This window comes from Lactuca virosa, chromosome 1 (genome assembly GCF_052849685.1).
Source record: "Lactuca virosa cultivar CGN04683 chromosome 1, Lactuca_virosa_CGN04683_v6, whole genome shotgun sequence".
In the NCBI taxonomy this organism is placed as follows: domain Eukaryota; kingdom Viridiplantae; phylum Streptophyta; class Magnoliopsida; order Asterales; family Asteraceae; genus Lactuca; species Lactuca virosa.
This window is the reverse complement of record NC_136426.1, coordinates 37,296,902-37,310,676: the sequence shown is the minus strand read 5'-3', so window position 1 is coordinate 37,310,676 and position 13,775 is coordinate 37,296,902. Positions and strand designations below refer to the sequence as shown.

At 31.0% G+C, this 13,775-nt stretch overlaps 1 protein-coding gene and 1 pseudogene across 2 annotated transcripts; one reads left to right on the top strand and one right to left on the bottom strand.

Annotated features, from left to right (window-relative positions):
• Positions 1 to 2,544: 2,544 nt before the first annotated feature.
• LOC145112966 (uncharacterized) lies at positions 2,545 to 3,911 on the bottom strand. The gene is made up of 4 exons (XM_079049071.1): positions 3,814 to 3,911; positions 3,048 to 3,630; positions 2,915 to 2,990; positions 2,545 to 2,846 (listed from the first exon to the last, which is right to left on the bottom strand). Exons 1-4 carry the CDS (start codon positions 3,909 to 3,911, stop codon positions 2,545 to 2,547), a joined length of 1,059 nt encoding a protein of 352 aa, XP_078905197.1.
• Positions 3,912 to 9,210: 5,299 nt separating this feature from the next.
• Positions 9,211 to 11,873, top strand: LOC145104978 (patatin-like protein 2; annotated as a pseudogene). Its single transcript, XR_013707200.1, has 7 exons — positions 9,211 to 9,398; positions 9,474 to 9,655; positions 10,056 to 10,242; positions 10,763 to 10,927; positions 10,991 to 11,294; positions 11,392 to 11,564; positions 11,673 to 11,873. The product of XR_013707200.1 is annotated as a patatin-like protein 2 (transcript).
• Positions 11,874 to 13,775: the final 1,902 nt, after the last annotated feature.

Below are 13,775 nucleotides of genomic sequence, written 5' to 3'. Positions count from 1 at the left end.
AGCCATCTCCTAAGAGAATGTCAATGAAAAAAACCAAACGTCCAAAGTGTTGATGAAATTTTAAACCATTTCCACATGGAAATGGGAAATGGGTAAGGGAGTTTATATCAGTGATGTGCTTTCTTCAAAATGACAGGATATGAGAGTTAATATTACCAAATCCAACAAAATCTTTAACAATCTTACAAATCAACATAAAAGCAGGAGTAATAACTTCGACATATTTAGTGGCGCTCTGCAACAATAGCAAACAACCCAATGCACTGATAAACCTTTTACATACGTCAAGGCTTGGCAAGTTATGATAAATGCTCCAAAATGGGTGCTTGAAATGCTTACTAAATTTACCGAATCAAACAAACGGTCCAAACCGTATGAATCGACAACTACACATAGAATTCAGACCCCAGAATACAATCGACCTAAACGATGATATAGACATAATTAAAATGGAAGAACCCTTACAATGAGCGGTTGGTATGGATAAAGAAAAGCGAGTGGCATCAGGGGGATCAGGATTGGCTCAAAAATCTTCGGAGCCAATCAGCCAAACAACTTACATTATTATTTTAAAGAAAATCTTGATGGTTGTCTTTAAATTCAAAAGGAAAAGGTAGATATAATGAAGGAAGCACACCGTGAGAGACAAACCATAACCGATACTAAAATGTTGAAGATATCGGCCGACAATCACGAGTGTGAGGGCCTAGGGACGTTTTAAGCAAATATAAAAACAAGTTCGCGACAAATATAAGCAAAATATGTAATTTTTATTTTCCTTTGTTTGTTTTTCTTAATCTACTATTCAATTTTTGTTTTATAAACTAATGTAACTATTTTTTTGTTTGTTAAATCTTATATTTTTAAATTTTAATTATTATTAATTTTATTATATAATTAAAAAATAGGAGTTTATGATGTGAAGTTGTAAGTACCATTCTATAAAACACACTCTTTTGTTATGTTACTTTTGTGACTTAGTAAGACGATTCATCTTAATCTAAAACAGATGCTTTCCTTTCTTTTTAACGGTCATAGTTTACAGTGACATTACTATTTTAATTTTTTTTTTTACCAAAAATCATATTTATTATCAAGTTGGATAATTTGAAAAATAAAAATAAAAGGTTTATGCATCCTTCTAAAAAAATACTCCTTTTGTTATGTTTAATTATGTTATCGAGTAAGACGAGTCGTCTTAGTCTCAAAGAGACAGATTTCCTTCTATTTACTTTTAAGACTTAGTAAGACGAGTCGTTAAAAGAGACGTTTCCCTTTATTTTTAATGGTCATGGTTTATTATGACATTACTATTTTAAAATTCTTTTTTACCAAAAATCATATTTTTTTATCAAGTTGGATAATTTAAAAAAATAAAAAGTTTTATGCACATATAAAAAAATACTCTTTTGTTACGTTTAATTTTATGACCAAGTACGACGACTTGTCTTACTCTAAAATAGACGTTTACCCTTCTTTTTATGGTCATGATTTATTATAATATTACTATTTATTTGTTTTTTTATAAAAAAAATCATATTTTTTATCAAGTTTTATAATTCAAAAAAAAAGAAGATTTATGCACCTTTTTATAAAAAATAACCTTTTGTTATGGAGTAAATTACACGAATGGTCCCTATGGTTTTGGGTAATTTGCGCGCTTGGTCCATAACTTGTTTTTTTAACTCGGAAGGTCCATACTGTTTGTTTTTGTTACGCGTTTGGTCCCTACTGTTTGTTTCTGTTATGCACTTGGTCCCTGTCTTACCTAAAAATATTATTATTTAAATAGGGAAAAATTGTGGCGTAGGTATGGTAAGCTGAGGGGGTGGGGTTGGGGGTGTGTTTATTTAAACAAATTAAAAAAAATCAAGAGAAAAATAGATTTTTTAGGTAAGACAGTGACCAAACGCGTAACAAAAACAAATAGTAGAGACCTTCCGAGTTAAAAAAATAAGTTAGGGACCAAGCGCGCAAATTACCCCAAACCATAGGGACCATCCGTGTAATTTATTCTTAGTTATGTTTACTTGTGTAACATAGCACGTAAGCCGAGTTGTCTTAGGCCCCGTTTGATAGTTGCTGACTGAGAAAGTGCTGACTAGGAAAGGTCTGTCTGGGTAAGAAATTCTGACTGAGTAAGAAATCCTATTGTTTGATTGTACATCTGACTGAATGTGCTGAGTGATGAAAAATGACCATTTTACCCTGCTGTTATATAGTGATGGATTAAGTTGTTGAATAATTATAAAAACATACATATTGTCATACAAAATGTAAATTACATACAAATAAAAAATGTCATACAAAATGTAAATTAAACATAAATCATTTAATATTCAAACAAAAACATAATGAAATTTAAAATAACATAATAATTCAATGTAAAGTAGGTGAAAGTAGTTGATTTGCAATCTGATCACGCAAAACACGCATATATTCAGCGGCTTCTGGACCCCATTATATGCCTTGTATGTTTTCTCTATCAATTCACCCACCTTGGACGTCAGGAGTAACCATAGTGTGCTCCTCAAAATTTGTAAACTAGTCATCTTCTATATTGTATTTCCTTATAAAATTACGGACCGCGACACAAGCAATGACTATGTCTCTTTGCACTGTAAAAGGATAAGGAGCCATTTGTTTTAAGATTGCGAATCTCGCCTTCAATACACCATAAGCACGCTCAATAACATTTCTAAGTTGTGCATGAGCATAATTGAACCTTTCTTCTCTAGTTAAAGGTTTGCCTCTTCGAAAATCGGCTAACCAATACCTAGTATTGCGGTATGGAGCCATAAACCCACAAATGTTTGTATATGCAGCATCACAAAGGTAATATTTATCTGCAAATGAGTGTGACACATATTATATAAAGAAGATAGATAATAAAATTTATATAAAGATTACAAACCTGGTGGAGGAAATGGAAATCCAGAAGTCGAATTGAATGCAACTTCTTTCAAAACTCTTGAATCATGTGCTATACCCTCCCATCCAGCCCAAACAAATGTGAATATCATATCAAAATCACAAATTCCTATTACATTTTGAAAACATTCTCCTTTTCCTCTTCCCCTATAACGAGTTTGTTGATCAACGGGTACAACCGCATGTACAAGAGTTCCATCTAATGCACCTATTGCTCCGGAAAAAATATTTTTTAACCGTCTATGTCGTTCCGAGTTATGTCTTGTTGGATTAGGAGTTGTTGGTACTATAATTTCTTTTGCAAAACACATCATTGCAGTTAGGACCTCGTGAAAACATTGATGAATCGTTTGTGTGGAGTGATGAAATCTTCTCTTAACCGCGCGAAAACGTTCATTATGTCCTATAACATGTAAGAACATAACCATCTTCTCTTCAATGCTTATTGTCCTACTAGCTTGCAACCAATTTTTTTGGGTAAAATGGTTGCATAATAATGCAAATGCCTCTTGTGTAAAACGCATCATATCGAAACATTGAATAGGGTCTCCGTACATCAAATCTTGCGTATACGCATACCCGCTTGAATCGTTATCTCTAATTCTATGAATTCTGATTAGTCTGCGCCGGTTTGACCTCAACCAATAAAACACAAGAAAAAGAAAAGCTACAACTTCACCATCAGAAACCATACTTGACCTGTTACAAACAATTAGGTAACATGTTAAAGTAAAAAAAAAATCATGCACCAAAGTAACAAAAGTCATATAACAAACGTCATATAACAAAAAACTAGTAAATAACAAAAGTCATATTCAATATCAAATAACATATCATCCAAACTAACAAAAGTCATATAACATAGGATGCGAAAGTCGTAACCAAACTTTTCGAACATCAGCACTTTCACCAAAGAGCAAAAGAGCGGTCTTGTGTCTTTCATCTTCTTCTCCCCATTCCATTTTGTTCAATTTCTCCATACACGCATCAACATCCTTATCTATTCCATTTTTTCCACTAACGACCTTGCAAGCTTGACAATCTCCTCTTCAACTTCTAATGCCCTTGCATCTCTTTTTTTCCCACCAACTCTTTTGTTTCCACCAACTTTCGTATTTTTTGAACGCCCTGAAGACTCTTCACTTGCACCTACGTGTTGTGTTGAGGTTTCCATTGGAACATCATCATCAAAATCATGGGCACTAAACTCTTCTACAGGACGAGTGAGTGTAGAAGATGGCCCCCAACTTTGAAAGCCGGTTGAGGTCGAACCTTCAAATAGTTGGGTGCAAAGATCAGGAAACACCAGGGGTTTAGTTTTCAATGACAACACGTACTTGTTCAACTGTTTACAATTTTTATAAATATTAGTATTTTTTAAAAAAATAATCATAATAGTATTTGTTATAAAAATATTACATTGCCCTCTTCCTTCCATTGTTCATCGGTCAGATTAAATTTATTTTTTATAGGATCATATATATTGCCTGTTTTGTTTTTCAGTTTCACCCAAGCAACATACTTTGATTTGAAGTAGTCAAAGTGGATTCTCATTAGCTTCTGATCAACCTCTTTACGATGCTCATTTATCAATTTTTCACGTATTGTCTTCCATGAACTTGCCTTAATTAGTGCTTAGTTCGTGGATACAAGCATCAAGAAAGGTTTTATCCTCATTTTCATTCCAAACCAACATCCTAAAATATAGATAACAATTTTCTACCGAAATCAACATCATGCTAAATAAAAATAGTACAACTATACAAAAAAAAATTCATAACAGTTGGATTCCGATTTCATAGCATAAAACAATTTTCTAACATAAACAATTTTCTACCAATAAAATCAATTTCAGATTTCATAGCTTATACACACACAAAAAATTCTTATTTCATAACAATAGCTTATCTAAATAGAAGATTTCAAATTTCATAGATTATATACAAAAAAAAAAATTATGATTTCATAGCTTATTCATAAACAAATTCATAAACACAAGATTTCATAAACAAATTCAGATTTCATAAAATTAGAGCAATACACAAAAAAATTCTGATTTTATAACAATAGCACATCTAAACACAAGATTTCATAAGCATATTCAGATTTCATAAAATTAGAGCAATACACAAAAAAAAATGATTTTATAACAATAACACATCTAAACACAAGATTTCATAAACAAATTCAGATTTCATAAAGTTAGAGGAATACACAAAAAAAATTCTGATTTTATAACAATAACACATCCACATACAAGATTTCAGATTGTAAAGCTTATAGGTCACGAAAATAAGTAGAAATTAGAGGGTAGGATTCAAATTTCATAACAATAGCACAAAAACAATTCTGACTTTAGAGCTTATAAACAAAGAACTTCTGATTTTAAAGGTTATGTATAAACGATTTTTATTGTAGAACTTACCTGTTGGAGAAGACGAAGATCCGACTGGGAGGGAGCTGTTCGATGGTGGCGATGGAGGAGGCGTCTGATTTTGGACGCGGTCTCTTTTAGGTCACGAGAAAAATTTTAGAGGGCAGGATGGTCTTTTGGGTGAGTCATCAACATCTTCACAGCTGAGCGAGTCATGCATTTGGGCCAGACAAGCTGACCGGGACAGCTCGTATCAAACACGAAAGTCTGACCGAGAAAGCTGATTTATCTTACTCGGTTTGGGTCAGATGGGTTTCAAACAGCCCCTTAGTCTTAAAGAGACGCTTTTCTTTCTTTTTAATGGTCATTGTTTAGTATGATATTTCTATTTTAATATTTATTTATGAAAAAATATATTTTGTATCAAGTTGGATATATATATATATATATATATATATATATATATATATATATATATATATAAACATTTAGCATGTTTTGCTGAATTTTAAGAGGTACAAGGCATAATGCAATTTGTACAATGAATTTATGCATCAAAATCATATGTGGTCAATAAAGAAAAAGTCAGACGGGCTTGAATCGGTCTTCCACACATTCAGCATAATGAATCGGTCAACACCAACTAACCAATAACCACTAGATCATTCACTCTCCGCCATCCTCTTTCTCTCCCTAAAAAGTAGAAGCCCCAACAAAAACCCATTTGCCACTCACACCCCCATTTACGGATCGAGTAGGGGCTTAAGTTCCCAAGGATTATCCTTCACGATTTTCTTATCTGAAAGTAACGACCTCCGACCTCCTATTTGCTCCTTCTTCATCGATGCAAACGACCTCCTCCTTTTTTCTTCTCTGTCGATGCATTGACCGCCATGTGACTAATGGGAAAAACAGGTGATGAAAAGGTAAACCTCAGCAAGCCAAAATGGATATGAATGGTCTGCCTTAGGCAAAAAAATCGAGTGTTGTATTTACTGAACTTTATAGAAAACCTTTGTTTCTTTTTAGTTATTTTATGGGATTAAAAGCCTTTGATTTGTTAATTTTCTCAGGTTATATACAATAGATGGGTATATGACTTTGTAACAGGCTGATACAGTAGTGCACAACAGGTGTTTGATAAAATGCCTGAAAGATTGTTCATAGTTGAATGATGATTGTTGACTTTCGTTTTTGTGCAGATGATTTGTGTCGTTGGCAATGGAAGGTCGGTGGATATCTATATCAATGAGGAAGGCTTGAAGGAAAAGGGTGAAGGCTTTAACGAAAACAGGTTTGTTTTTATTTTTTTGCATCCTTGCTTTTATCTCTACCCCCTGAATTGCTTCTATCTCTGCCTCTAATCGTTTGTATCAGGTAATGGATATCGATTGTTTGTATTTGGTAATTTCTCTCATGGATTTCTTTCTCTTTTGATAACATCTATCTCTGTTGAAGGGCTGCAATTGGAAGTTGGTGGTGTTAGATTTGTTGTATTGTTTGTTGACCGTCTTTAGTTAGGATTCAGTAAGCTTCATGTGATGTCTCACACCGGTAGATCCTTCCCTATCAATGATGTTTCCGCTTCTTATAATTATTTTTTCAATGGTTTGTTACCATCATTTGTTGCTCCACGACCATCACATGCTTTGCTCACTGCCATCGTTTTGTACCTTGCCATAAACCACTAATCAACCAGACACCTGCGATATTATGATTTCCTAGGCTTGAATCTTGGATCTATCTCCCATGTTCACCCGGATCTAGGTAAGAACACATTTGTTTTTGCGTTTTTTTTAATGTATTGTCTTTTGATTTTGATTTATTTCCATTAGATTCAACGGAATTTGAGTGTTATTTGTTATCTCACGTTACTAACTACACAAATCTATGAGTCCTTTTGTATGGAATATTTTTTATTTTTTGGAAATTTATTTAAAAAATAATGTCTTTTTGATATGTTATTTGTTCTAACACTTTTTTTTATCCATTCCAGTGTCTTTTTCCCTCAAAACACAGTTTCCAATCTTATTACCCTTTTGTTCCTCCTCAATGCAACCTCTGACTCTTGGCTGGTGAATGTTTCATTGTTTTGATGATGTTTATAGTTAGGTTTTAATTAAATATTGATTTTATTATTTATGTTGAATGTTAACTGTTCCGAAAGAAAATCGATGTTTTCATAATTGGCTGGTGTCGTATGTGATCAGAAGTTTATTTATTTATTTATTATTATTTTTATTATTATTATTATTTATTTATTATTCCATACTCACCAGACAAGGGAAAACAAATTTTTTCACATTCTCAGTTCCGATTTTGTAGAACTGATTGAGGCCATAAACGACAGAACTGACCCGATAGAACCGATGACTGATTAAACCTAAATTACATATCCGGTAACCAAACTGGATATACTTATTCGGTCCTAACCGGTCCGGTCCAAGTCTAAACTCTCATCCTTAAACCCATATGCATTTTAATAGTAAAAATGTATTATTCGACGCATCACGTGTTACTTGTAAGCACAATGTTTTCTAATGAAACTTAATAGCCGAAAAAAACTCTGCATACTCGTCGCTTGGCGCGGGTAAACGGCTAGTGTATATATATATATATATATATATATATATATATATATATATATATATATATATATATATATATATATATATATATATATATATATAGGATCGGGTGATGATTTTATTTTCGGTAAAGACTGTAAGGACAAATCTAGATCTTTAACCATTAAAAATTAATAGCTAGGATTTATTTAGAAATTGGTTTGAATTAAAAAATCGCACGGTGGCATTTAGAAATTGGTTTGAATCGTATTTGTGATAATTCTCAAAATGATAATATAATAATAATATTAAAAACAAAGTGTAATCACATTTAATATTTAAGAAATTAAAGTGTACAGTGGAATAAAAGAAACGAATATTTATAGACGTGAAATTACAATGTACAGTTTAATGCCTTCACAATTTATTTAAGAAATTAAACTATTAAGTGTACAGTGGGCTAAATATCTAACAATCCATCTGACCCATAGACGCGCATAAAAGTAGCCCATATGACGGCGGAACCAGCCAACCAGGCCCCGACAGACATTTGGTTAATGCATTTGACAAATCTACCCTTACTCTTTTATTATGTTTAATTTTGGTCCCACATTAATTGTGCATCAATGAGTTGGGAAAAATAAACAAAAAACTGGTTACGTGCTGTGTGAACTTTCATTTGTAGACAAATAGTCATATTAGTCTTTTTTTAGGACTTGGGAAACGGATTGGAAAATTCAACACCACATGTGTTTATTGGATTTCGTATCATCTTATCAGTTTTTGAATTTAAAACAAAAATTTTGTTGCAAATTAAAGGTTTAATTATAATAATTTATAATTTTGTTAATATTTTGTTCTATAAAGTTTTAGGACTAAGTCGATAAAAAATAGCTCATGTTCAAATCAAATTGTTCAGCTCGATCGATCATGTTATCTGGAGTGCACATAATTCGAAAACCGACGCACACAACTTCCATATAATTTATGGAAACTGATTTGAACCGATGGTCGAACTGGTTGAACCGATCACCAGACTTGTTAAACTAAAAAATCGTCTTTTAAAACATTGATTGGCATACACCACCGTTGCCAAAAGAATATCCTTTGCTCCGTTTAAGAATTTTCTCGATCTGTGATTACTACTTGACTATATAATTTAACGAACTTGCAAGCTGCCATGCAACTTCCTTTTATAACTTAAATTCAACATGTGGCCCATCCTTGAAATGTCCAAGTCCAAACTTTTGAAACTTCCAATAAACATGCAACAAATATTAATTATATCCCTATAAATACCCTCACGTACGTATCATAAATCACCCTCATCAACCTCAGACCACAAAACTCATTATCATTCTAGCTACTTCTTTCTCTTTTTCATCATGTCTTTTAAGGAAGAACCACAATCACCTTTGCAACCACCAGCATATGGAAACTTAATCACAATTCTGAGTATCGATGGAGGTGGAGTACGAGGAATCATTCCAAGTGTCATCCTTGAATTTTTGGAAATTGAACTACAGGTAACATTTATAATATAGAATATATATCTTAGTGAAGCACCACAAGAAAAAGTAAATCTTGTTTAATTATGACAGAAATTAGATGGTGAGAATGCACGGCTTGCGGATTATTTTGATGTAATAGCTGGGACAAGCACCGGTGGTCTTGTGACCGCCATGTTAACCACTCCGGATGAAGATAACCGTCCGATTTTTGCAGCAAAGGATGTTAAAGATTTTTATCTTCAACATTGTCCTAAGATCTTTCCACATGATAGGTATCATGTAATAATAGCAACTAAATAACTTGTGACACTTCTTGTATAGTATAGTGTTTGATTGTTGAAACTCTTCGTTCTCATGCAATAAAAAATTTTAGACAGTGCACTATCTGAGTTGTCACGTCAATATGTCTCAGGTCCACGTGCGAAGTCAATCGTAGAACACTAGAAATATTTTGGTTAACCTTCTTGGTGAAATTTAGCATACGTTGTTTTTATGCAATAAGTGAGAAACAAGTTGGGACGATTCCACTATTACGTTGCAACATCTTTTTATTTTTATAAACGAGTTGTTTTTTCTAGTAGTGTGATGGAAAATTTCTGTTATGGTTAATATTGAGTTTTTTTTTTTTTTTTTTGTTTTCTTAAACGTCCATTTTTTTGGTACAATATGTAGCCATCCGTTCGCTCCTGCTACAAAAGTGATCAAAGCTCTATCAGGGCCAAAATATGATGGTGAAAATCTACACAAAGTTATTCGAGAAACACTACAAGAAAAACGACTCCAGGAAACATTAACAAATGTCGTGATTCCAACATTTGACATCAAATATTTGCAACCCGTGATCTTCTCAAGCTACCAGGTATTGAATTTATACATTTGTTGCTCCCTAAAAAACCATCAAAGGATCGTTTTTCAAACCCCAAAAATCTTAACAATGAAATAGAGAAAAATATAAATTTTGTTGATATTTGTTTCAAAAAATGCTAAAACCAAGAAATAACAATGCACTTTCATTGGTTTATTTATTATAGCGTCTTACTTTCTTTTCTTTCATATATATTACAACATTATATATTGAACCATATCTACCAATTAAAGAAAAGTCATCCAAATTCACAACAATTTTTACCATTATAATTGGCTAGTTTTTCAAAGTATAATAATATCTTAATAAGAATAAAAAGAAAAGTTGAAAGTATACTGCTATAATTGGATAAAGTTTCAGAACATGTTTAATAAAAAAAATAAGTAGAAAGTGTAATGCTTTAATAGAAATGCGATAATACAAAAATAACAGTATTTTTTTTTATGTTTCTTTCATTTAATTAGCCATTTCAAGTAACCATATAATACGTACATTCATATTCATGTTTGTTCAGTTAAAGAAGAACCCAAGTCTTGATGCCAAGTTATCTGATATATGCATTGGAACATCAGCTGCCCCAACTTATCTTCCTTCACATTCATTCCAAACAAAAGATACCGAAGGAAAATTACTTAGAGAATTCAATCTTATTGATGGTGCAATAACAGCCAACAATCCGGTATGCTTAATTAATTACTCATCTATGTGGTTTAATTAGGCTAATAATTCTTCTCTTTTGCAGACTTTAGTTGCCATAAGTGAAGTAACAAAGGAAATAACTAGAGGTAGTGCAAATTTTTTCCCAATAAAGCCAACAGAATACGGACGATTTCTAGTATTGTCATTAGGCACAGGGTCACCAGAATTTCAAGAAAAGTATGATGCAACAAAGTCATCCAGTTGGGGGATTTTGGGTTGGTTGGCTGGTGGAGGCTCTGACTCCATTGGTGGATGTATTTACTCAGGCGAGTGGTGATATGGTTGACTATCATATCTCTACTGTCTTCCAAGCCCTTCATTCAGAAGAAAATTATCTTCGTATTCAGGTAACTATATTTCCCTTCCATTTTAAAAAGATCCAAAATTTCGTATTATATATAACATACTAAATCAAAATGAAAGTAACATGATATATTGTATCAGGATGACACTTTAAGTGGGGACTTAACTTCCATGGATTTGGCAACACATGAGAACTTAGAAAATCTTGTGAAAGTGGGACAAGAGTTGTTGAAAAAACAAGTGACGAAAGTGAACTTTGGCACGGGCATATCTGAGCCTTACCATCATACCACCAATGAGATGGCTTTAATAAAGTATATTCACGTTTCTCATAAAATTATATTTAGTGTATATGTTAAAACATATATACAAAGCATTTTATATTTATTTTATTGATTTGAATATTTTTATTATGCATATAGGTTTGCGAAAATACTCCACCAGGAGAAGAATGTAAGAGAACTTAGATCACCAAGTACTAATAGAGGAAGAATTACACGAGAAGAGTCGATGAAAGAACAAACTACACTTTCACAAAGAACGCCAGCACTCTCAAATGCAATTCATCACTCTCTTCCAGATTTATATAAACTCAACCCAAACTAAGATTTTCTTTCTTGTATATGGATAATTTATTAGCTTTATTCTAATGTAGTTTGAAGTTATGTTATTTGGTTGAAAACTGATCCAATTGTCTTGTTTCAGACTTTAAGCTTCTGTTAACCAAATATATAAATAATAAATTAATAACACTTAGCGTATTTGTTTGGTTCTAACCTATCCAAAGTGACTCATACACACCCGTATATTGCTTTGGTAAAGTGGGTGAAAATTAATAAACTGTGAAGTTAGGTGAAAAAAAATAGGTGAATTCATAATAACATCTTTAGATGTGAATTTGAAGGTCTGAATTAGTTTGTAAAAATGAAATTGTAGAAGCCCAAAATCTAAATTGGGTTACTTCAGAATCCGAAATATATAGACATTTTCGAATTGAGTGGTCATTTTGAAAATTATAAATATGATGGTTAGATAGAGATATAAGACTATAAGAACATTTTAAATGGTTATGTTAACCTGAATTTCAATTTACTTTCATAATTATATAAATTTTAAATATTTATTATTCTTTATTAATAATAATATCAAATAATATTTATATTTGCAATATTTTGTACTAAAGTATGATTTTGAATGCTTAAAGACGTTAAATTAAATAAGAGACTCTATAAAATATTTTAGATAAATAATAAAAATTAATTAACTAAAAAAAACCCTTTATATGTATAATCCAATGTAAACAAAGGCGATCAAATGATATAAACTTTGGATATTTATATCAAAAGATAGAATATTCAAGTTCAAACATTTTTATGCTATCACATCTTATAACAATGGGATATTGACTTATTTAGGTAATTATTTTTTTCGTTTTATTCATATCTGCTTAACTTTTTTTTTTGTACACATCTAAGTAACGAACTTTTTGGAAATGTTCACATATGACAATTATGACCGGATGTAACAGGTTACATTCGGTCATAATGTTCATATTTAACGCTTTTAATCAATTTCGTTACCTAGATGTGTACAAAAAAAAGTTACCCAAATATGAACAAAATGAAAAGATAATTATTCTGATAAGTCAATTTCTTTTCTTTTCTTATTTAACCTTCTAATTTCAATTTGGTATAAATTTAACCTAGATGATAAATATTTTTAAAACCACACCATTTTAGTAAATATCTTATTAAAATACACTATTTTGTTAAATAATAATAATAATAATAATAATAATAATAATAATAATAATAAAACAATAGAGTTGATAGAGAAAAAAAAACACATCGTCGTTTTATAGAATTTTTTATTAAATATAAAAATTAAAATTTATCAGACACTAAAAGTACCAGAGATAGAGACCAATAACATGAAGAAGAATACAATCTTCAATAAAGTTTGCTCCATATATTATATGAATTAAAAATACAAAAAATAAAAATAACTTTTATCTACATCAATATATATATATATATATATATATATATATATATATATATATATATAGTAGGTGTAAGACTCATGTATTACATGGGTTAATTAAAAAAAATTAAATATAAAGGTCTAAATATTTAAGAACTTTGGATTTATCAAAAAATAAGAAAAATAATGAATTACTAAAATTGATTTTTTTATCTTTTAAATTTTAATAAATAAACAAAATAAACCAATGAGCTTTAATTTGGAAATTTTGAAATAAGAAGGTAAGTTTATGGTAAAAAAAGTATTATGTGGAATTTATTAAAATAGAAAAAACTAATAACATGACATGTGGAAAAGAAATTAATTCAAAATAACCACAAAATGACATTTGGCAAATTGAATGAGAGTGCGACATATGGCAAAAAAAACCTTCATTTATTAGAATATATATATATATATATATATATATATATATATATATATATATATATATATATACATATATATATATATATATATATATATATATAGAGAGAGAGAGA

Bases quoted from the DNA above. Each gene is read 5' to 3' on its own strand.
- LOC145112966 (XM_079049071.1), bottom strand. From the start codon at position 3,911: ATGGAGAAATTGAACAAAATGGAATGGGGAGAAGAAGATGAAAGACAC. The intron at 3,631-3,813 runs GTTACGACTTTC...TGTTTGTAACAG, and splicing joins GCTGATGTTCGAAAAGTTTG to GTCAAGTATGGTTTCTGATG. The intron at 2,847-2,914 runs GTTTGTAATCTT...ACTCATTTGCAG, and splicing joins ATTTCCATTTCCTCCACCAG to ATAAATATTACCTTTGTGAT.